The following is a 26366-nucleotide window of genomic DNA, read 5'->3' as shown; positions in this document are numbered from 1 at the left end:
TTTGGGGGCGTCACTTTAACCGTTCTAGAGTTATGCCCCTTTACAAAATTTTGGAAAAATGCGAAATTTTTCGTTTCCGTTCTCTTACTTTAGTTTGCCTCAACCAAATGCTATGAAACTTGTACACAATGCTTATTACCTCAAAATACAGATTAAATTTGAATTTTTGGGGTGTCAATTTTATTGTTCTAGAGTTATGCCCCTTTACATATGGAAAAATTGCTGAATATTTTGTTTCCGTTCTCCGACTTTAGTTTGTCTCAACCAAATGCTATGAAACTTATACACAATAAATATATAAGATAGAATAAATATGAAAAATACTGTTAAATAATAATGCATATATTGATAAAAGCAAGAATACATTGAATAAGTAAAAATAAGCTGAGGATACTACAACTGTCAAAGTAGTCTCAGAAATAAGTTCAAATAAGTAACGGGGAAAAAAGGAATAAGGAGAGCCAAAGCCATAAGTGGTCTTGCTAACACTTTAATTTTCATTTTTATAAATTTACTGTTTGCAAAAGTATGAATTATCTTTAAAATACTAAGGATTTTCTTATCCCAGGCATAGATTACCTTAACCGTATTTGGCACAACTTTTTGGAATTTTGGGTCCTCAATGCTCTTCAACTTTGTACTTGTTTTGGCTTTCTAACTTTTTTTATCTAAGCGTCACTGATGAGTCTTATGCAGACGAAACGCGCGTCTGACGTACCAAATTATAAGCCTGGTACCTTTGATAACTAATGCATGTTTTTATATTTATCCCTTTGAAATAATTAGAATAGTTAATTTCTTGAGGCTTATCATGCTTATGTCCCTAGCACAGTCAAAGGATGAGAGGACTACAAATTTAACAGTCTTTTTGAATGCGATGTTTTAAAATTTACTCTTGAAATACATGAAATAATGTCTTTCTCTTCTTTTTATGCCCCCACCGTAGCTGAGGTGGCATTAAGTTTTACCCTTGTCCGTCTGTACGTTTGTCTGTACGTACGTCCCAAAGTTGGTTTCCGTTCTCTAAATGTTATGAAACTTATACACAATGCTTATTACCACACAACACAGATCAAGTTTGAATTTTGGTGGCGTCACTATAACCGTTCTAGAGTTATGCCCCTTTACAAATGGAAAAATTGCTGAATTTTTCATTTCCGTTCTCCAACTTTAGTTTGCCTCAACTAAATGTTATGAAACTTATACACAATGCTTATTACCACATGATACAGATCAAGTTTGTAATTGGGTGGCGTCACTTTTACTGTTCTTGGGTTATGCCCCTTTATAAACTTAAAAATTGTTGAATTTTTCATTTCTGTTCTTTCACTTAAGTTAGCCTGAACCAAATGTTATGAGATTTATACACAATACTTATTACCACAAAACTCAGATCAATTACAAATTTGGGTAGCGTCACTTTTACCATTCTTCAGTTATGTCCCTTTATAACTTCATATGATATGCAAGCAGGGGAATCATCTGTGTCCCATGGACACATTCCCCATTTATTTCTTATGATTTACTGATGATAAGCCTTTGTTTTCTTTAATTTTTATTTGCATGTTTCGAGCTGTATTTATTTATTTGTGTAGACCAAAGTGAAGTTCAAACAAATCCCTGATTTAAATGTATAATAATAATACATGTACTTTGTATAATATTCATTACAGTATATTTAATTCATAGGTTAACCTCTGAAAATGATAATACCTGTCCGTTGTTTTACTTGTGGTAAAGTAATTGGAAACAAGTGGGAAGCTTACTTAGGACTGCTGCAAGTGGAATATACAGAAGGGTGAGTAAGACTTAGAAAATACTTATGTTTCTGCCTATCCTTTTAACTTTGATTTATTTGTGTCATTGACTGCAATAATTTATGATGTAATGAGTTAGAATAAAAAGCAAGATAATTTGCTGGTAAAGCACCTACCAGTACTAAATATTCAGAGCCAATTAACTATGAAACACAAAAAATGTTCTTGGTCTTGCTTATTCCAAAGTTAGATTTATTCTATCCTCATGATCCTAACATGATTTAAAAAAAACAATGAAATAAAAGGTATGACAGATTATGATTAAAAAGAAATACATGAATGAGACAACAACTTGATTATGTAAAAAATCCATTAGAACACTGGAGGTTGCGAAACAGATGTCATTTACAGAAAAGAGTCTGTATAATACCAATTTAACTGCATGCTCAAATATATACAGTACACTCAAGGTGGATCAGTCAAATATCTTTGAAATACTTTTCTTCATACTCAATAGAAAGAACATCACATGGTCAGTGATGGTTGTTAATCTAATCAGAGTGTTATTACCAGCAATCACCCTGATTCAGAGTGATTCACCCAACACCAACAAAAGTAATTATGACTGAATATCCTTTTGTGTACTGTACTCATAAGTTCATTTTTAGATTACAGTTCAACACTTGATTTCTCTTATTGTCCTTCCTTCCTTCCTTCATTTTGTAGTGAACTGTTAATTTTCTTGTCAAATTATGGTATTTGGATATAAGAAGATGTGGTATGAGTGCCAATGAGACAACTCTCCATCCAAGTCAAAATTTATAAAAGTAAACCATTATAGGACACAGATTTCAAGGTTCACTGAAAATTCAAATGAAATACATTTAGGTTAAAGTTTAGGTTCAACATGTTCAAGGTAGTTTGTGGTCAAATCAATATGAAACCTAGTACATATGCCATAATATAGATGTCAAATTAGGGATTAAGGAATTTTACTAAAATTTTATAGTTCACTGACAAGGTTGGTTGGTGTTCACTGCCCAATACTCCTTAAAGTGGTCAATACTTGTAAATACTGGTTGATTGAAATTTTCATGGTTCTTTTTACAGACTTTAACTATTGATACTAGTAAAACATTATTTGATGAAGCAAATTATTTTAATCTTATTTCGTTGGCTTTGGCATGATTCAGTTTATAAACATGTCAGAATGATTTTGGTATGTTTAACTGACTATTATCATGAATCACAGAACACTGAAATGTAATTGTGCCAGTGGTGCACATATTCTTGTATCACATGGTATAATTATAATACACATTTTCGTATAACATGGTATTATTATAATACCCATTTTTGTATCACATGGTATATTTATTATACCCATTTTTGTATCACATGATATAATTGTAATACACATTTTTGTATAACATGCTATAATTATAATACACATTTTTGTATAACAATGTTATACAAAAATGTGTATTATAATTATAGCATGTTATACATTGTACAAAAATGTGTATAATGTTATTAACATGCTATAATTATAATACACATTTTTATATATTTTAGTGATGCATTAGACGCCTTAGGACTGAAGAGATACTGCTGCAGGAGGATGTTATTGGCCCACGTTGATCTGATTGAAAAATTGTTGAACTATGCTCCATTAGAAAAGTGAATAAGATTTTGGACAGGGGACCAGTGCACATTTTTTTCACACCGTATCATTGTTATAAGTAAAATGAGGCCCATTTAATGATTATTTTTTTTCATTTTGTAAACAAGCAGATGGATCAAAAATGTTTCATGAAGGAAAATGGTAAATCCAGTATGTTTAAACACAATTTGTAAAATGTGATACAAATGTACATATAACTGTAATAAAAATTAATATTTTGTTTATTTGGTTGGATTGTTTTTTTCATCATGTGACATACTACATGATCAGTTAGATATGACAATTACTGTTGGTGTTGTGGAACTTTGCATTGAAATGCCAAAAGTAAAATACTGTGAATTCATTTATTTTTCGTGGGTTCAAATGTTCATGGGTTGCGGAAAACTTGCCTTTTCGTGGATATTTGATTTCATGGTTTTGTCTTGAAGGTTGCATACAACCTGATAAAAAATTTGTAATTTGTTGAACATTTAAACTCATGGTTCACCTAGGCCTGAACCCAAGAAATTGATGAAAATTGGTAGCCAATGAATAATAATGAATCCACAGTAAATTGTTACAAAAGTTCCAAATCTGTGATGATACCAAGTAAACTTATCATATGTTGTACAGTGTAGCTACCAGGCTTAAAATTCTGTACGCTGTCTTCTTTGTTTAATTATGATGATACAGTAAGATGAAAACTTTTTGAAATAATTTTAAATCTTAGAAAATTAGGATAGTGTTAAAGCTTTTGCATCAGAAAATAAGTCACAAACAAATCAGTTTTTCAAAAAGGGCCAATTTTGCATCAGAAGATAAGTCACAAACGAATCAGTTTTTCAAAAAGGACTAATTTGGCATCAGAAAATAAGTCATAAAAGAATAAGTTTTTCAAAAATGGCCAATTTAGCATCAGAAAATAAGTCATAAAAGAATCAGTTTTTCAAAAAGGGCCAAGTCCTGTAGAGTATTCAGGATTAAACCAAGGTTTCATGTTCAAAGATATGTAAAAACTTCAGATCCTTTGGTATTTGATATATAGTCCAAGAAGGACTTCATCCTAATTTTGTTTCTCTTCCTAATAGGTCTGGTATCAGAGAGACAAAACTAATCAACTCTGTAAGCATGTTAGATATTTTATAAGATATAGAAAGCTTTTTAGAAACCGGCATGGTTTCTAAAAAGCTTTCTATATCTAGAATATGAATTTTGGATCAGACTTCCAATTTTTAACCTGAAACCAATCTATGCTTATCTACAAAACTCTTAAAGTTCTTCAAAATGAAAGGACATTTGACCATATTAAAGTCTGGACTTAAAGGATCAATGTTACAAATTCCAATGTTTAATTTTTCACAGAAAATTCTTATGGTTTTATAAAAACAGAATTTACAGCTTTGCCTTTCGGAATCGCGATTGCTCAAACAGCTTCAACAGAGCTGATAGTGCAATAGTGGGTATTCGGGAAGCCATCAGATTCATGTATTTATGTTCGTGGACTATGAAAAACCAGTTTCTATAACTATTGCGCTAATCAAATTTGCCCAAGGTGGATCTGGGATTGAAAATAATATAAAGTCTAACCTTTATGTATTTCCTTTCAAAGGATTTAATATCTTAAGGTACAGTTCAATCTGCACAAAGATTTATATTATATATGCAAAAAGTCATTTGAACAATGAATGGACAACTCCAGGGAAACTGCTTCTGGAGTCTTGGATAGACATAGCATTTAAATATGCTTAACTCTTGTAGTTCCTCTACTCTTTGGCAAACTCTCCGGAACAACTGAAGAAGAATATTTTCAAGGGAGCACCTTTGCAAGTTGACCCACACTCTCTGACATTTTTGACAGACTTTGGATTGGGAAAACGCACTTAGGATTAATTAAACTTTCAGAATAGAAGCTAGAAATGCATGAATTGGTTTGAGTAGAAAGCAGTTATGAATACTCTGTCCAAAATATAACACTTGGTTCAGGGTTGAAAGGTTTATGTCGAATGCAACAGTAGGGGTTTATAACAACCAACAAGCCGTGTAGGAAGGACACAATCTCCTAGACTATGTTTTCTACTTTGGGACATGCTGCATGTATTTCTCGCAGCTCATATCACTAACGGCTTTTCCTGGGGTAAAAATCATGTGAGGGTAATTGAATGGAATCTGCATCCTGTAAAATATTTACAATATTCGAATACTGGGAACCCCCAAAAAAGACTTTTTTCCTACAAGAAACAATCTCAAAATTCAGATGTTTATTAGCCCAGTTCAAGACCCTCTCGCTTAGCAAAAGAAAATGAATATCAGTGCCACTAGGAATATATTGCACAATTTTTCATATGATTCATAAAAAGTTAAAAACTACAAAGATAATACCATTAAAAAGCCTTTAAGGGTACAGAAATATGAGGCTCGTAGATTGAAAAAGATGGATAGTAACGCTTATCCAATATGCATATAGTCTAAATGATGACTCTGTTCAAACATTGAGAGTTAATGATACAGGAATATTTTTAATGTGCTCTGTTTAAAGGACCATCAGTTTCTGAAATCACGAAAGCTGCTCTTTGGCTGTTAGAACACACTTTCATTTCATTTTAATTGAAAGGCGTTTTTACAAAACATGCTTTTTTTGGTCAGAAGACAACCATGAACCCTTTAAGATGTTCAAAGAATTTAAGGGTCGTTTCTTTTTATAACATTTTTAATATTTAAGACATGCCAATCATTTTTATACGACCGCAAACATTTTTTTGGGTCGTTTATTGCTATCACGTTGTCAATGTCGTATGTCGTCATCGTCCGAAGACATTTGGTTTCCGGACAATAACTTTAGTTTAAGTGAATGGATCTCTATGAAATTTAAACAAAAGGTTCAATACCACAAAAGGAAGGTTGGGATTGTTTTTGGGGGTGATGGTCCAAACCGTTTAGGAATTGGGGGCAAACAGGGGCCCAAAACAAGCATTTTTCTAGTTTCAGGACAATAACTTGTGTATAAGTATTTTGATTGCTCTGAAATTGTACCACAAGGTTCAATACCACAAGTAGAAGGTTGGGATTCATTTTGGGGGTAAATTGCCCAAACTGTTCAGGAATTAGGGTCCAAAAAGGGTCTAAAACAAGCATTTTTCTAGTTTTCAGACAATAACTTGTGTTTAAGTGTATGGATGTCTCTTAAATTGTACCACATTTTACAAAAAGAAAATTTTTTTCCCTCAAGATTTAAGAAATTGTCAATTTTCCAATGAAAAATTGGGGGTCACAATTTATTTTCCTAATTCTTTGTATATAGTCTGAAAACAGATTTACTAAGTATTGCGCAACAGCCTAGTGTATTGCACAACAGCAAGAAATCTTCAATTAAATATAAATTCAAATCATATAACCAATTTCAAGTTCTTTGACTACATTTATTCTGTGTCAGAAACCTATTATGTGTCAAATATTTAATTACAATTCAAATTCAGACCTGTATCAAGCTTGAATATTGTGTCCATTTTTGCCCCAACTGTTCAGGGTTGGACCTCTGCGGTCGTATCCAGCTGCGCTCGGCGAAGCATTTTATTTAATAGATGCTGGTATAAGTAAAGCAAGTGATAAAAGTTATGCATTTCTTAATATAGGCAGCTATTGGTAAATCAACGGCCTTCAACAATGAGCAAAATGAATACAATATACTACCTTTTAAAGGATTCGGCATGATTAAATGTCAATTGTTTCATAAGAGAAAACCTGTGGTCTGATTGATGACAAACAGCAATCAATGTCAACTACTGAATTACAGATTCCTTTATTTGTGACAGGCACTTAATAAGTCTCTTCTGACTAGTGCGTTGAGCTCTTAATTCTCCGCTTAACCTGGGATAGTAGTGTAATTACAGCAAAATATAAGAACGAATTATACAAATCAGTTGGAAGGGTATGACTCAAAATTCGACAGGAAATACTAGAAAATAACTAACAAAAACACCTTACCAAAATACATAAAAGTACAAATCAAAGTGAACTCGCAGGTATATTAAGTCAGTTCAAAGCCAATTACAAATCAAACACTAAAAATCAATCAGCACACATCGAACGGGATTTAGTTTAAAGACGACATAACTAATATCAGTTATAAAATGGTTTCAACTCAGTCCCTCATGCAAAGTTGATTTGGCTCAAATGATTACTCTTAGACCCCTTTTGTCTGATCATAAATTACCTCCTTACGTATTGAAGTACTGTATGTAATACACACCATAGACTCAATTTCTTGGGTTTCATCGTTTCTAACGAAGGTTATTAAAGTACTTCGAAAGAACCAAAATGATCAAGTTTTTATTTTCATCTATCAGTACTATAAATAGAAGTCCATTACCCTGCGTTTATTACATTGTAAACAAAAATGCATAAATGATACAATATAGATATTGAGGCCCCTCATGGGGGTGTCCAAGTAATCACATAATCACAAATGTTTTTGCCAATTTATAATCACATAATCATTAATTATTTTTTTAAACAAGATAATCAAATAATCAAAAATACAGTCCTAATTTATCAAATAATCAAATAATCATGAAATATTTGGTCTGGTAATAAAATAATCACTATAAAAATGGCCAAGTAATCACATAATCAAAAACCCCATGAGGAGGCTCAATATTCACATCTTCATGTACCGACTTTGAATAAAATGTTTTATCTATATATGTAATAACAGTTAAATTACCGGAAAAAGAAAACTTATCGTCATTGATTATATTTAGATTGTTATCGAAACCGAAAGAGGAAATCACAATTCACTAAATACTATTAGGAACGATTTATTTCATATTAGTTTCCGCATTGCTAGCTATTAAGCGTAACGAATTGCGTCATATTTAGGAAAAAATAATTTTCAAAACTCAGCAGTGACCAGGGTAAGTATACCTCAATATCTTTTGAGAGACAAGTGTTTTCAAAAGTTATGCTCTGTTTCTGATCTATGATTATCAATAAAATTGAGAATGGAAATGGGGAATGTGTCAAAGAGACAACCCGACCATAGAGCAGACAACAGCCGAAGGCCACCAATGGGTCTTCAATGCAGCGAGAAACTCCCGCACCCGGAGGCGTCCTTCAGCTGGCCCCTAAACAAATATGTATACTAGTTCAGTGAAAATGGACGTCATACTAAACTCCAAATTATACACAAAAAAGAAACTAAAATTAAAAATGATACAAGACTAACAAAGGCCAGAGGCTCCTGACTTGGGACAGGCGCAAAAATGCGGCGGGGTTAAACATGTTTTTTGAGATCTCAACCCTCCCCCTATACCTCTAGCCAATGTAGAAAAAAACAAACGCACAACAGTACGCACAGTAAAACTCAGTTTAAGAGAAGTCCGAGTCCGATGTCAGAATAGGAAACAAAAGAAAATAAACAAAATGACAATAATACATAAATAACAACAGACTACAGTAACAATGTTTATCAGTTTCGTCACTATGATTAACATGCATAATATAATAATTTATCTATATATTCATCTTTATTCACCGATGAAGTCAACAGAGAGAGAGAGGAGAGAACGGGGGCATATAATTAACAAAAGAACAAGAAATCAAACCCTGCATTGATATCATAGGATTCAATATATACATTGAAGCACTCTTTTAAAAGAAAATCAAGACAAAGTTTTTTGGAAATACATATAGGACTCTTAATCTCGGGAAGCCACTTACTGAAAAATGGGTGCAAGGTATGAGCCACTGGAATAGGTAACTTTTTCAAACTTCATGTATACAATAAGGGCGAGAAATGTATATTCATACAGGACATCATACATACATACATTTCTCTAATTCTATGGAAATTTATCCCATTCCGAACCCATTGTATAAAAAAAATTAATCAACGTGTGGTTGCCAGTGATCTCAGAAGATGATTGGATGAGTTTAAGGGTCATAACCTTTCTCAGCTCACTGGATGCATCAAAATATGCTAACAGGTGTTAATGAAATTGACAACTTTATGGAAAGTGGAATGCACTCGAAGGGGATTTTAGTTTAGCAAAAAAGGAAAATTTATTTTTTAATCATTAGAGAAACAGATTCTTACATATATAGTTACTCGTGGATTATCGGATTTATCCAATCTCGATAGTTAAATAATAAATTTTAAAGTCCTCGCCGAGGCTCGGACTTTAAAATTGATAATTTAACTATCTCGATTGGATAAATCCGATAATCCACTGGTATCAATGTAAGAATCTATAAATAACAGCCAGCTACAAAACATTGAAGGAAGAGTCATGTGTTACGATTTGTTTATTACTCCCTAATGACCTTGGTATAAAGTTGGCTTTGGTGACACCCCTGGAAAAATTCTGGAAGCTCTGTTATATCAAAGAAAAACTTTGAGGCATAATGACACACAGGAGTCTGTAATACTTATTCAATAATAATTTTGATATGCTGTTCGAAAATTTTTATCATATATTGATATACTTTTTTTAATTTTTTTTCAGGAAATGCACAAAATCTGGGAATTAGGAATGTTAAAGAGCAAAATCATTCAACCGAAATGAAAACTTGATGGAAAAGGCAATCTAAGACCAAACTATCTACCAAAGTCCTAGCTACCTCTTGCATAAACACATCATAGCTATCCCTTGCATAAACGCAAGTAATGCGCAATTCTACACAAAATACAAAAATAGTACTCTGATTTTACAAATCAACACGATGACAGCTGCTTCTCTGTCACAAGAGGAAGAAAATTATGTAAGGATGAGCTTGTTGCTGACTGGAATTTCTCCACGTGGAGTGAGATCTTTGTTTGATCGCGAATTTGCTCCATCATGTCTGGATGCCACAATCAAGAAAGAGTATAACAAACTGAATTACCTTAAATTGAAGCGCGTAATAAATCAATGTCAGTGGAATCTTTTGTTCCCAAGATGTTCCGGTAAGTGAAGAGATCGAAGTTTTATTCTCATAAAATCTTTTGTTCCCAAGATGTTCCGGTAAGTGAAGAGATCGAAGTTTTATTCTCATAAAATCTTTTGTTTCCAAGATGTTCCGGTAAGTGAAGAGATCGAAGTTTTATTCTCATAAAGTCTTTTGTTCCCAAGATGTTCCGGTAAATGAAGAGATCGAAGTTTTATTCTCATAAAAGTGCAATCGCCTGTTCTTTTAAAGATGTCTTTGTAAATTCAGAGATCCAAGTTTAACTCCAGTAACAATGGAACCATTTGTTCTCATCATAACAAGGTAAATACGGAGGAGCATTTTTTTCCTGTTAAAAATTAAATCTCCTGTTCTCTAGATATCTTGATAAGTGCAGAGATCTTATGTTTAGTCCAGTAACATCAGACAATTCGGTCTATAAAATATTCTAGTGATAATAAATATCCATTTTTTCTAATATAGCCAAAACGCCTGTTTCCATGATATCATGGACAACTTTTATTTCAGTCTCAGCTGAATCTCCTGTTTTCAAGATATCATGGTAATAAGTACAGAGATATACGTTTTAATCCAATCTCAGTTGAATCTCCTACTCTCAATATACCTGGCTAGTACAGATATTCAAGATTTATTTTGGGAACAGTTAAATCTACTTATTGCTAAATGTCAGTTACGTACAGGAATGATTACTCTATATCAGTGACAGGGAATGCTCTTTCTCAAAATATGCAATTTTGTACAGAGAACGAAGTTTTATAATACTGGTCCTAGTAACAGTAGAATCGCCTGTTCCCAAGGTCTCTTGTGAAGTACAGCAATGCATGGTTTATTTAAGTAACAACCGATTATCCTCTTCCGAAGATTACCTTTATGTACAGAGATGCATGTTGTATTCTATTATAAGTGGAATCTTATGATTTCAAGATTTCATGGTAAGTCCAGACATTTTGTGTTAATGTGTCTTTTGATTGAGTTAAGCCATTTCAATTGATATTTTATAGTGTGTCTGTCTATGTTGTGATGTTACACTATTGTTTCAGGTAAGGGTGAAGGTTGGTACCTATTAAAACGTTTAAAACCTGCTGCATTTGTTTGCACCTGTCCTAAGTCAGGAACCTGAAGTTCAGTAGTTGCCGTTTGTTGATGTGGTTCATAAGTGTTTCTCGTTTCTCGTTTTTTATATAGATTAGACCGTTGTTTTTCCCATTTGAATGGTTTTACACTATTCACTTGTTGGGGTCCTTTATAGCTTGCTGTTCGGTGTGAGCCAAGGCTCCGTGTTGAAGACCGCACTTTAACCTATAATGGTTTACTTTTACAAATTGTGACTTGGATGAAGAGGTGTTTCATTGGCACTCATACCACATCTTCTTATATCTATCTATGTTTTTTTCAAGCCTTAGTTGATTCTCCCGTCACCTAGATATCCTAATAGGTACATACAGAGATATAATGTTTTGTCCAGTATCAGCGGAATCTCCTGTTCTCAAGACATTCCTCAAAACACCAGAACCCCTTTTATGCAAGATATCTCGAAGCTTATAAATTAATAGAAACATGTTTTTATGACTACTCATTCGTATTTCTTGGTTTGAATGCTCTCCAACGCTGTATTTGATTTGACCTTTAAACTATTTTGAGTTGAGCGCTACTAATGATACGTATTTAGACGAAACCCCTGGGATAGTTGGAACGTGGCCAGAACAGCGGCAAAAGATAGAAAAGCTAGGGCCTTATGCGACTTCTGGCACGGAGAGAATTAAGAACCTGGGATAGTTGATTAGTTGCTTTCTGAATAAAGTAGACTCTCCTGTATATCATTTTAAGTACAGATATCCCAGTTTTATTATAGAAACATTGGAATCTACTAATTCCAAGATATGATCAGCTAGTAAGTTTAGAGAGGCATGTTCTATTCTAGAAACAGTGGTTTCGTCTCTTCCCGAGATATCCTCAGGCTGGTAGAGAGGCATGTTCTATTCTAAAAACAGTGGCTCTTCTCTTCCCGAGATACCATCAGGTTAATAAGTTAAGAGATGCATGTTCTATTCTAGAAACTGAGATATCTTCTCTATCGGAGATACCCCATGCTGGTTAGTTTAGAGAGGCATGTTCTTTTTTAGAAACAGTGGCTCTTCTCTTCCCGAGATACCATCAGATTAATAAGTTAAGAGATACATGTTCTATTCTAGAAACAGAGGTATCTTCTCTCTCGGAGATACCCCCATGCTGGTAAGTTTAGAGAGGCATGCTCTATTCTAGAAACAGTGATCCCTTGTCTTCCCGAGATATCTTCAGGCTGGTACGTCTATAGAGGCATGTTCTATTCTAGAAACAAGTGGTTTCTTTTCTTCCTGAGATATCCCCAGGCTGGTAAGTTTAGAGAGGCATGTTCTATTCTAGAAACAGTGATCCCTTCTCTTCCCGAGATATCCTCAGGCTGGTACGTCTAGAGAGGCATGTTCTATTCCAGAAATAAGTGGTCTCTTTTCTTCCTGAGATATCCCCAGGCTGGTAAGTTTAGAGAGGTATGTTCTATTCTAGAAACAGTGGCTCTTCTCTTCCCGAGATATCCTCAGGCTGGTAAGGTTAGAGAGGCATGTTGTATTCTCAAAACAGTGGCTCTTCTCTTCCCGAGATATCCTCAGGCTGGTTAGTTTAGAGAGGCATGTTCTATTCTAGAAACAGTGGCTCTTCTCTTCCCGAGATATCCTCAGGCTGGTACGTCTAGAGAGGCATGTTCTATTCTAGACACAGAGGTATCTTCTGTTCCTAAGATACACTCAGGCTTGTTAGTTAAGTGATTCATGTTTATTTCTACCAAAACAATCTCTTTTTCACTGGATGTCCTCAATTGCAAGCTGGTATGTTTATAGATACCTGGTTTATTCTAGAAACAGTCGATTTCCGAAAACAGCATACAAAAATGATAAAGGAAAAACGTGTATCTTTATGATTGTTAAATAGGAGAGACATAAACAAAAGTATAAATAAACCTGTAAACCAAATTACTTTTTTTGAAATAATGCTAACAGTTACTTAAGCAAGCTCAAAGTGATTAACTGCCTGCTTTAATGTCTAACCCTCTTCTCTAATATCAGCTTAATATAGCTGCACTTTGCTATTATAGAAGGTTACAATCAGTGTCTGCTATAGAAAAAAATACAATATCTTGTTCTTTAAAAACGCTTCAACATATATCTTTTTTAAATGGATGTTGAGATGTAACATCACAGTGAATGATTAGGGTTATATTATCTATGGTGTGGAAAAGAGAAGTGAAAGCTTTTGAAGTTTTTCTAAAACTTTTTGGTCGAAAACGATGTGACAATGCCATTCGAAAAAACGAAAAACGACTAAAATACAAGTTACAGTATACAAAACACAACATAGAAAACTAAAGATTGAGCAGCATGAACCTCGCAAAAACCTGGGTTGATCTCATGTGTTCCTGATGGATAGACAGATCTGATCTAGCTTCAGAGGAAACATCTGATCGATGTCTTCAAAGAATATTAACTGTTATTACTTTTTTTCATTCGACAAAACCAAATCCGAATGACTAAGTATGAGTGTTTATCTTGCATATGTTTTAATGTTTTAATGTTTCCAGGTGTTCCTGATTCAAAAACGTTTGACGTCACGTTGATGATAACATTATTGAGAAATCTAACTCCCATGATTCCTCCTGCTGGTGGATATGACTGTTTACCATCAACAGTTGAAGTCACACAAGGTGCTGATTTGTCAAGAATAAAGTATTACAGGAACTACTTGGCTCATCTTGATGATGGGAAAATAGACACTACATTCTTCAATACTGCCTGGACTGATATAACAGGTGTATGTAATTCTAATCAGTTTTCTGAAAATCTATATTTACGTTATTAATTTAAAAAAAAAGAAAGCCGCAACGACCTTTTGTGAACACTTTGTTCCCTATTGTTCATATGTTGTGGGTTTTTTTTCGAAACTTTATCCCCTCCTACCACTAGGCCAATAGCGATCAAACATTGCTAAGGCTTTCATCAGAAACTATGGGTATTGAAAAACTTATAAGTGTTTATCTTTGTATTTCAACAGTCTTAAATACTATGTACATCGTTACTTGACGCCAATGTCGGTACCATCTGATCGAGCTGGTGATTAATGTGATCATGCATTTTATGATAAGGCGTCATGTTAGTGACTAAAATATAGTTGTTTGACAAACCTTATCGGAAGTATATTTCATTATTACATTGCATCGTCTATTCATCTCTAATTCCGGTAAGCACATATAGCTTCCCTGGCCGATGGTCAATAACTTGATATAATGTAGAATTATTCTTCAGAAGACGTGTTTCCTTTCCTTTCTTCTTTTCTATATGTAGTTTACCCGTTCATGCATGACGACTGTCTAATCTCTTTAACTTATTGCCATAATATTTTAGAATTTCTACACATCATACAATTTGTGTATCATCTGCTTTTTCGAGTACTATCATATATGTTACAGGCTATTGCTAGACTAGGAGGACGCACAATGGAACAGGAATGTTATCAGTTGAAAACCAAACTTTTAGATCAGACCAACCAAGAAATAATAATGGATATCAAACATTCTAAGGATGAAATCAAAGAAATAAAAGGATCATTGGAAGAATTGAAATCGTCTCATTTAAAAATCAAGAAATCACATGAACTACTGCAAGAAAATTACGAAGAAGGAACTAAACGCTATTCACTGCTTCAAGAAGACTATGAAGAAATGAAGAATTCCTATGCATCGCTCCAAAAAAAACTTGCAAACTCTCAGCAGGATACAGTGCCATGGAATGTAAGAGGTAAACATTTGAAATTAAAGTTGTAAACTTAGAAAAATAACCAATAATGGAAGGTCATACTAAACTCTTTATATAACTGCAAGTTAAATTCGAAAAGCGAGAAATTCACAAATCCTCTCAATCTAAACGCTCAACTCTATCAACCAACGGAACGACTGAAACACAACAGTCATATTCTCGACGTGGTACCGGAATTTCCCGAATGGTGGGTTAAACCTAGTTTTATTACTAGCTATACCTCCCACTTTTATGCAAGCTGTTTATAGTTCTGTTAGGTGAACAAAATGTGTTGGCAACCCAAACAGATTTAATTTGTTATTGTGACCGAAACTGTGATCCATGATCCAAAGTGATTTAAACATACACAAGATATGCTACACAACTTAAAATATTCAAACAAACATACAAATGAAATTTTCAAAGACGCCAACTGAAAGAGTAGTAAAGTATATTGAAACACTAGAGATATATACTGATAGACCATGCTAGAAATGTCAGGTGGAAGTTGGATTGTTTAAGTCTTATTTTGAAGTAAAATTGCATGTAAAGGATTACTGTAATTCAAAAACTATTGGACAATATAACATGCACATAACACCAACACAAATTCCCCACTCCAGAGAAAACATGTACATGAAAACAACAACAAATAACAAATGGTCATCATTGCCTAAATTGGTGGAACAAGTTTAACGTGCACACACAACTCCCATTTTCATGTTTATGCCATTGTTTAGTAAACATTGAACATTGATTTTTACAACTGAATAAATATTTACAGATCAGATTCAATTTATTGTTTCTGCCCACAGATAATTAGAAATGATGGTATATTGTACTTTTTTATTGGATACCTTAACCTCACTAAATTCCGTACAAACAAATGACATTGACAGGTTCATATGCATGTTGTAGCAAGGAAATGACCGTTTGAGCAACACAAAATTTGTCTGCTGGAAATAGAATGAAACTGTTACTCGCGTAGATGCCATATCCGGATTCATTAGCACTCTAACGCATTACTAGAAAGTTTCTAATCTCGTTCCTTCTCTGAAATAATTTCTACAAATACCATCGATTTTTCTACATTTTACGCTGCCATACCGCAGAAAAAATTGAAAACCCGTTTAAGAAAATAATCCTCAGTGCCTTCCTACATAAAAAGGGTACAATGCGCTTCAAATTTATTATTGTTGAAATTAATTTGGAATATTTTGTTGAAAATGTACCGAGTATAAAACAAACAACATCGAAGAACAAGTGATCAGTATGCTGGAGTTTCTCAGTGACATCATATTTACTGAATTTGGAGGTAGAATTGTCGAGCATGTTGTCAGACTGCTATGGGAACAGCCTGTTTATCTCTCCTTGTCGACCTGTTCTTAATTTGCAAAACTCCTTCATACACTTCTTAAGAGAGGCGGAAGATACAAACTCATAAGACAAACTGACAACGCCATTCCGTATAAAAAACGAAAATGTGGTATGATTGCCAATGAGACAACTTTCCACAAGAGACCAAATGACACAGAAACTAACAGCTATAGTTCACTGTTCGGCCTTCAACAATGTGCAAAGCCCATATCGCATAGTCAGCTATAAAAGACCCATGTCAGGAATATGACAGTTTTTTTCCAGACGTTCCGTTGGACGTCAAGCCGAGCTGTCGGTTTTGTCAGTTTGTATAGACTTTATATAGATATAAGAAGATGTGGTATGAGTGCCAATGAGACAAAAAAAAGTAAAATCACAAAAATACTGAACTCCGAGGAAAATTCAAAACGAAAAGTCCCTAATCAAATGGCAAAATCAAATGCTCAAACACACCAAACGAATGGACAACAACTGCTATATTCCTGACTTGGTACAGGCATTTGCTTATGAAGAAAATGGTGGATTGAACCTGGTTTTAAAGCTAGATAAACCTCTCACTTGTATGACAGTCGTATAAAATGCCATTATATTGACAACGATGTGTGAACAAAACAAAAAGACATAATAGGTAAAAATGTCAAAAATAGGGGTACAGCAGTCACCGTTGTGTTATTATCTTAATCACTATAAAAACAAACAGATATATAAACAAACATTTACCATGACACAATAACACAATAACACAATGACGGACAACTCACATTATTACGGTATTTTTGTTCATATATTTCTATATATAAGAGGAGAAAATTCTATGTCAGGTTGAACTGCTCACATAGAAGGGGTATATGCTATTAAATCATTGTGTAAAGAATTCCCAGGGTAGCATTAGTGAAATGTTTGTATATTATCCACAGAGTTGCTTGAATAATTCATTTGGATGTAATTTTAGAAAAGGCGGAAGTTATTTATTTCTTATAGGTTATATAAGTCCACTCAATTCTTATTTATATAAATAATGATAGAGTTTGTGTTAAATTTCATTGTAGCACAAATCAACAAAAATCTTGAAAAATGGAAAAATAAGGATAAGATGTTTGTAAGCACAAGAGCTGCCAAATACGTACTGCAACTTTTACAAGGCAACAGTTGCGTTACCATAACAGCTAGTTCTGGTGTAGGGAAGACTGCAACACTCCAGCATGTGGCTTTACAAATGAATGCTCATGGGTACGACATACTTTTAGTGACAGATCCAGGTGACATTGTCAAATATTACAATCCAAACCAGAAAACATTGTTTGTTATAGAAGATTTATTTGGGAATTTTTCTGTGAGCCAGAATGATATCAAACTTTGAGAATCCGTCAGTGGTCCTATAAAAGAGATAACTGAAGATAAACAAACAAAAATAATGGTAGCATGTAGATTGCAAGTGTACCAAGATAACAACTTTGACACATTATCAATTTTTAATTCATCTGTGTGTAATTTTTTGTCAGTTGATATGTGCTTGACAAAAAAAGAGAAACAATCAATAGCTGAGGTATACCTCGAAACAAAAGCTATTGAGATTTCAGATTATTATGATTTGTACGATTGTTTTCCACTTTTATGTCAATTGTATTATGAAAATCCTACCAACGACATAAAACATTTTTTCCAGCATCCTTATTCAGTTTATGAAGCACAGGTTGACCAGCTACAAAAGAGAAGATGTTTTGGTAAATACTGTGCTTTGGTTTTATGTGTCATGTTCAATAACAAACTGAACGAAGATATGTTAACGAAGGAGATTGATGAAGAAACAAAAACTATCATAGAGAACACGTGTGAAACGTGTAAACTGGACAGAGGAACATCAAGACTTTTTTTGAAAGATGAAATGGATTCCCTTTTAAATACATTATTAAAAAAACAAGACAAATTATATCCAACAACAGAAAACAACAAACTTATATTAAAAACTAAAAGCTTCTACACAACTATTCATGATAAAATATTTCACTTTCTAGCTAAATACTTTGGACAGAAAATAATCGGCTGTCTGATCAAGAATGCTGACAGCTGCTTGATACGGGAAATATTTTTACTGGAAAGAATAGACGCCACAGATCAGTCTATCACGAGTGTGCCCTCTGAGTACCACCAACTATACATGCAGAGAATGATTGACGACTGGTCAAAAGGGAAACTACAAGATGTATTTAATAACAAAAACATGAAAATGCGTCATTTCAGACAAAGGTTTCTGTGTTATTTGAATACATTAGATGTAGGTTACCAAAAGCAATTGGTACATGCCTGTGATACTGATTATAAAAGATGTATACGTGAAATGTTATACTACAGGGATATTGTATGTGACACTGTCATGCTACATTGTTGTTCGATTGGAGACATGAATATGATCCAGTGGTGTTGCAGTCATGGTGTTGATGTAAACGAAAGTGGAATTTGTGGCCAGTCGCCTCTGATGATTGTTTGTAGATATGGCCATACTGACATAGTGAGAATGTTTTTAAACAAAGCAGCAGATTGTAATAAATGTGACGAAATTGGTCAGTCGCCTACACTAATGGCTTGTATACATGGTCACACAACCATAGTAAGGATGTTAATAGACAACGGCGCAGATTACAGTAAATGTGACAATCTTGAACAGTCACCGCTGTTTATGGCATGTAAACATAATCATACAGACATAGTTGAAATGTTGATAAACAGAGAAGCAGATTATAAAAAATGTGATTTGAGAGGTCAGTCGCCTGTAATTATGACATGTTTACATGGGCATTTAGAAATATTAAAGATGATGTTGGAGAGAGAAGCAGATGATAGCAAATGTGACAATACTGCTGATTTACTTGTCATGATGGCATGTAAACTTGGCCATACAAGTATAGTTAAAATGCTGTTAGACAAAGGAGCAAATCAAAATACAAGTGACATACTTGGTCATTTCCCTTTATTTATTGCTTGTAAACATGGTCATACAAAAATAGTAAGAATGCTGTTAGACATTGGAGCAAATTATAAAAAATGTGACAACGATGGAATGTCACCGGTAATGATTGCTTGTATGCATGGTCATACACAAATAGTTGCTGTTGGACAATGGAGCAAATTATAATGCGTGTAACAATAATGGTGAGTCATCTTTAATGCTAGCTTGTATGCAGGGTCAAACAGAAATAGTAAGAATGTTATTTGAGAAAGACGTAGATTATAATAGATGTGACAATGATGAACAGTCACCAGTATTGATGGCTTGTATGCATGGTCACACAGAAATAGTAATGATGTTGTTAGACAACGGAGCAGATTATAATAAATGTGACATAAGAGGTCAGTCACTTGGAATGTTGGCGTGTATGCATGGTCATACAGAAATAGCAAAACGATTATTAGATAAAGGAGCATATTATTATATTGGTGGCACAGGGGATTGGTTACCTTTAAATATGGCTTGTAAATATGGTCAGACAGAAATAGTGAGGATGTTGTTTTACAACGGAGTAGACCATGAAAAATGTGACTCAAGAGGCCGGTCACCTTTAATGAAGGCGTGTGGACGTGGTCATAGCGATGTAGTAAGAACGTTTTTAGACGAAGGAGCAGATTATGATAAATGTGACTCAGACGGCCAGTCACCTTTAATGAAGGCGTGTAGACATGGTCATATAGATATAGTAAGAATGTTGTTAGACAAAGGAGCAGATCATGATAAATGTGATGCTAATTACCAGTCATCGTTAATGAAAGCATGTAGACAAGGTCATTCAGATATAGTTAGGATGCTGATAGACAGAGGCGCATATTATAATTATCATTATGACAAATGGAACCAGTCACCTGTATTGTTGGCTAGTAGAACTCGTCAAATAGAAACAGTGCAAATGTTGTTGGACAAAGGAGCAGATTATAATATGTGTGACCATCTTGGGCAGACGCCGATACTAATGGCCTGTAAAACTGGCCAAACAAAAGTAGTAAGAATCTTGTTGGACCAAGGAGCAGATTATAATGCATGTGACAATTTTGGGCAGACACCGATACTGATGGCTTGTAAAACTGGTAAAACAGAACTCGTAAAAATGTTGTTGGACAGAGAAGCAGATTATAGAATATGTGACAAGTATGGACAAACGCCTATAAAGATGGCTGACAAATACTGTCATTTAGCAGTTTTGCGGATGTTGTTAGACAAAGTTAATGTGTAAGATTTTTAATCTTCATTTGCTAATGTTGTATTTGTCATATTGAAAAGGAGAGACCGTAGAAATCATTAACGGTACAAATTCCACTGCAACAGATGTCAACTTCTGCACTTATTATTTGTTCGGCGATTTAAGAGTCTAACACATTGGATATTCCAAAATCTAATACAAACGTTAAAAACAATATTACCCCCCCCCCTAAAAAAGCACAAGCATAGCAAAAACCGGACAAAGAATCAGAGCAATGCAAAAGGAGATATACCCTTTAATGTTTGACTATAAATAGAACTGAAACAGATAAAGAATATGCACATCAATAACATAATATTTCTGTTCAAGGAAACAATGAATTTGTATTCAATGATCATCAATGTCTGACAGTTAAAGAAGAATCATGAATCAATACCACTATATTTTTTACTTTATATAAGATTTACAATATAAGAAGTGCTGATACAATGACGAAATAATGATTGTAATTTGTTTCATATCTAGAAAGTTGCTTTACTTTCAATGTTATGGTTGTTTTTTAATGCCTGTGGCTGGTTAAAATATATGCTATATCCTTTTTTTCAATTATTATCATTAAAGATGTTGATTTGGATATATATGTATGTGTTTAAGTACGTCTATGTTTTCCTTCAATGGGATAGAATATGAGGATTCACCGACTGTAATACGTATATTTTGGTCAGTTATTCTCCCGTGCTGTACAAGCATATATAAGAATAAATGAAGTGCGGAATATGTTTTTATGATATTCAGTATTTATCCTGCAATTAGCCATCTATTATACAAATAACAGGTATACAAATAAATTTTTGCTTTATTTGTACATGTACAAATAAAGCCTCCTGTTACCCCACTTCCATGTTGAGCAAGCGGTAATATGAATATTTCTGTTTCCGAACCAGTTCATTTTGGGGTTCTCTTCGCGGTCCGCGTTTCAACCATGTCGATTTCATTGAGAAATTAGAGACAATGATTTAGATTTTAATAACTGAAGTTTCAAGTGTTGGGAGTAATTTCAGGATAAACACAATATATGTACATTGTCGGAAATATAAAATTTATTTGTACTCGCTTTGAAACAGGAGAAAAGCTCGGCGGAGCCTCGCTTTTCGTCCTGTTTCTAAAGCTCATACAAATAAATTTTATATTTTCCGACAACATACATATATTGTATATTTATAGAGTAATGAACATACATTTTTAGTTTAAGATTTATAACGATGATTGATTAACATGTGTCACGATTCACTTTATATATGGTACTGATAGTTTGAACATCGATAAAATATTATTCTTTTTGTCGCGTTATTCCAATATAGTTAATTATCTAAATATTAAAGTAGAATATTTACTCAGCATTATGAATAATTTGGGTTGATGCATTCAATCAACAGTTTGAGTATCAATAGTCCAAACTCATATAATGTGCTTCTTTTGTGATTTGCAACATCAAATTGCTTTCCGGTTCAGAATGTCTATTATTATCATCCTATTTCCATAGTATTCTATCTGTAATATGTGTTTTATCTATGAAAATTTTACAAAAAATAAGACTGTTTTGTAGTATAAAACCATTCATATGATTCCAAATATATGATTGGATTTGTTTTATTTGTTCTTATATTTTAGTTATATTCTTATGAATGATTTTACACCAACACCAGACTAACGCCTAACTATTCTGACCAAATCCCGTTTAATACAGGCTCAGATAATTGCTACCTCCCTGATGCTGTTAGTCAAAGACCATCATTCAATATTAAAAAAGTATATAAGAAATGTATTTAAGCCGTTGATACTGTCTTCATAGGTCAAGTGATTATATTGTAGTAAATATTTCTAATTTCCTGAAAGATGAAGCGACTCTAGTGCCTAATTTACAATTGTTGTACGACACTATTTATCACTTTGGTTCTGACTCAATAATCAATTTTAAGTATCTGTATCAAAAGTTAAATAGAATAACTGATATTAATTTTAAAACTCTTCCCAATGAACAATATACAATTTATTAAAAGCAAATACGAAGAAACAAAGTATGTGTAAAAATCCATGTCGATCAGCCATTTACTATGTCATATACATATATTTATCCCGAGAAAGATCAAAGCATGTATGATAGTTGATGGAGTGTTTAAGGACAAAATATTTTACAAGATGGGTTGCATGAGCGTAGCAAAAACTGTTTACACTTATCACAACTATTTTCTTGAAGCGTGGTTTATGTCAACTTTTATTGTAGGTAGATACAGGGGACCTAAAATTTTCCCAATCTTAATTATCAATCACAATTTATTTGACTAATAGTACTGCAAAAAGTAAAATCACAAAAATACTGAACTCCAAGGAAAATTCAATCAGAAAGTCCCTAATCACATGGCAAAATCATATGACAAAACACATCAAACGAATGGACAACAACTGTCATATTCCTGACTTGGTACAGGCATTTTCAAATGTAGAAAATGATGGATTGAACCTGGTTTTATAGCGCTAAACCTCTCACTTGTACGACAGTCGCATCAAATTCCATTAGATTGACAAAGAAAGATGCGTGAACAAAATGTCACAAATAGGGCCACAACAACAACACGAACCCCACCAAAAACTGGGGTGATTTCAGGTGCTGCTCCACATGAGGCACCCGTCGTGTTGCTCATGTTATTACAAAGTCGGTAAATATTCGTGTGTATTGCTCCAATAATTTTGATGAAGATTAGAAAGTCGCAATGTCTGACTTTAATGGTCAAAGTTTACATTAAATCCCTCTGTGAAATTATATTTTGACTTGCTATTTCATCAGATAAAAAATACGGAGATTTAAAATGAATGTAAACGAGTCATATAACCACTAGATACCAATCACGTGGATGTAAGCAAATATAGGTCGCCTTCGAACAATGAGCAAAACCCATGCTGCAATATATTATAATCAAGGTATAAAAGGTCCCGACATAACAAAATGTTAAACACAATTCTAAAAATTATCTTATTAATCAAAGAATATGTACAAAATTACATCGACACAATCAAATTCATTGTGGAGCAACTCGACCTAATGACTGAACGTCATAAATGTAAATATAAATGATGGAGCAAATTGACTAATTTGAAATTTTTAATAATCAGAACACATCTAACGAACGGAAAACAACTATCATATTGCTGACTTGTCACCTTTATCGGTGGATTTTACATAGATAAATAAAATCGTATAATAAAAAAGCCTTTTTGTGCTTCATTGTTATATTTGTTTGTTTTTCTAGTGATTAAAATGATAACACAATGTTGACTGCTGTACACCTATTTTTTACATTTTTGCCTATTGTGTCTGTTTGTATTGTTCACGCATTGTTGTCAATATAATGGAATGTGATGCGACTGTCAAACAAGTGAGAGGTCTAGCTAGCTATAAAACGAGGTTCAAATAACCATGGTCTACATAAGAAAATGCCTTTACCAAGTCAGAAATATGACAGTTGTTATCCATTCGTTTGATGTGTTTGAGATTTTGATTTTGCCGTTTGATAAGGAACTTTCCTTTTTGAATTTTCCTCGGAGTTCAGTATTTTTGTGATTCTACTTTTTTTTGTACAAGCTAGGACAGCTACCTTGAAGTTTTAAAGTTTTATTCTTGGATGGTATTACATCTATGTCTTTAGCAATATGATGGTTCTTAATAATAGGTACATCGACACATACTTTGAAATTGAACAAAACCTTTTTTTATAGATTTTAAGGTACTACCCGCAATCGTAAATAGAGTGGTACACCTTAAACTGACAAAAGAAACATTTTATGACCAGACAAAAATTGAAATATAGATATTACTCTTTCCTTTAAAACAATTTCTAATCGTGTGATGTTCCGGTACACTAAACTCGTTAACTAAGCGTCTTTTTCGAGGCCAGGTTCAATCCACCGTTTTCTACATTTGAAAATGCCTGTACCAAGTCAGGAATATGACAGTTGTTGTCCATTCGTTTGATGTGTTTTATCGTTTGATTTTGCCATCTGATTAGGGACTTTCCGTTTTGAATTTTCCTTGGGGTTCAATATTTTTGTGATTTTACTTTTTGCAGTACTATTAGTCAAATAAATTGTGATTGATAATTAAGATTGGGAAAATTTTAGGTCCCCTGTATCTACCTTCTCTCTATTTCGAGATTACTTATTATGAATTTTGTCAAATGAAAACCTTTTGTCTATAGACAAATAAGATTCACAACTTATATTTCGCATACAAAAATCTATTTATTCTGATTTCATCCTTATGTCGAAATGATATATTTTTCTGTCACCGGTTACAGATTAATACCATAACTGATTATACTTTAATTTAAATTTGTTCGAAATAAATCTGTTCAAATTGGATATATATTTGTTATACTTCAATGTCTAAATATTTGATAGCGAATGAACTCATAAAATTTAATGAACTTTTTTACTATTGTTCGATAAAGATTTGGATACAGAGAGGGCTTTAACCAATAATTGTTTATCTGCATTTGTTACACGTGATTAGTATGGAATAATGGCAACAATAGTATACCGTTACTCAAAAGTTATTATTCGAGGAAGCAAAAAAAGAAAATCAGGAAAACAAACACCGAGGGAAACACATCAACTTTAAGAGGAGAACAACAGAAGAACAGAAACACAGAACCAACATACATAGAAACGGATTTAAGTAAACAATTGCTATAGTACTGACTTGTTACAGGACATTTAAAGAAAAATGAAAACATATTCAGTATTTCTTCAGTAAATATTGGATATCTTCCTAAATCACCGTCATGTTTGTACTTTTCCCTACTCCCAGTGGAAATTTTCAGATGCTTTAATTAACTAATTCAGTTTACAGTTCTTTGCATAATTTTTCAAAACAATAATTTCCTTTGTCAGCTAACTTTTTTTTAATCTAAAGCGCCACAAATTTTATCTCCATAAGCTAGAATTATTTTCTATATGTGGTGAAATATATGTAGTAAGGTTTCAATATTTGTTAAATGACCTTTAAATATTTTTTAAATTTTGAAAAGGGCTTTGTGTCCTCTTTTCAATAGATTATATTTTAGCAATTGCCTCTGTAAAGCACCAAGAAGTACTGAAGTTTATTCTAGCAATGTATACTAGTTATAAGTTTTCAACATGTTCTGCTGTTTTCTGCTCTTTGGTTGGGTTGTTGTCTCGTTGACACTATCCCCATTTCTATTCTCAAATTATTAACATTGGGTAATGAGAAAAACTACAGAAAATGCTCGAATAGGAATAAGATGGAACATTTCATCAACATTAGAAAATCTTGATTTTGCCGATGATCTGGCTCTATCACATCCCCACCACCATTTAAAAGAGATAACAAACCGTCTTAATAATTTTGCCAGTCAAGTTGGACTAAACATCAGTCAAACGAAAACAGAAGTCATGACCCTTAACATCAATAACCCAACTTCTATCCTTATAGATAGAAGAGATCTTCCAATCTCAAAAACATAAACATACATAGGAAGTACAATAAGAAACAATGAAGGTGCAGGAAATGACATCATGCACAGAATAAACAATGCAA

At 33.4% G+C, this 26366-nt stretch overlaps 1 protein-coding gene and 1 long non-coding RNA gene across 5 annotated transcripts; both read left to right on the top strand.

The window, feature by feature from the left end:
- Positions 1–1687: 1687 nt before the first annotated feature.
- Positions 1688–3660, top strand: LOC127705296 (uncharacterized). The gene is made up of 2 exons (XR_007983815.1): positions 1688–1798; positions 3333–3660. It is a non-coding gene; the product is annotated as an uncharacterized LOC127705296 (long non-coding RNA).
- Positions 3661–8191: 4531 nt separating this feature from the next.
- Positions 8192–22145, top strand: LOC127705159 (ankyrin repeat domain-containing protein 50-like). Of its 4 annotated transcripts, none has more exons than XM_052209408.1 (5): positions 8192–8330; positions 9921–10360; positions 13976–14205; positions 14861–15188; positions 17612–19848. In XM_052209408.1, the coding sequence occupies exon 5, from the start codon at positions 17977–17979 to the stop codon at positions 19693–19695; it is 1719 nt and encodes a 572-aa protein (XP_052065368.1). In that variant the 5' UTR covers positions 8192–8330; positions 9921–10360; positions 13976–14205; positions 14861–15188; positions 17612–17976; the 3' UTR covers positions 19696–19848. The 4 variants fall into 3 exon arrangements, with proteins under 4 accessions (XP_052065371.1, XP_052065368.1, XP_052065370.1 ...); XM_052209411.1 differs by having other exon boundaries at positions 17612–22145; XM_052209409.1 differs by lacking the exons at positions 8192–8330; positions 9921–10360 and adding an exon at positions 10395–10418.
- The last annotated feature ends 4221 nt before the right edge of the window (positions 22146–26366 follow it).

The sequence above is a fragment of the Mytilus californianus genome, unplaced genomic scaffold (genome assembly GCF_021869535.1).
Source record: "Mytilus californianus isolate M0D057914Y unplaced genomic scaffold, xbMytCali1.0.p SCAF_6, whole genome shotgun sequence".
NCBI classification, from domain to species: Eukaryota; Metazoa; Mollusca; class Bivalvia; order Mytilida; family Mytilidae; genus Mytilus; species Mytilus californianus.
This window is presented reverse-complemented; position numbering and strand designations above follow the sequence as displayed.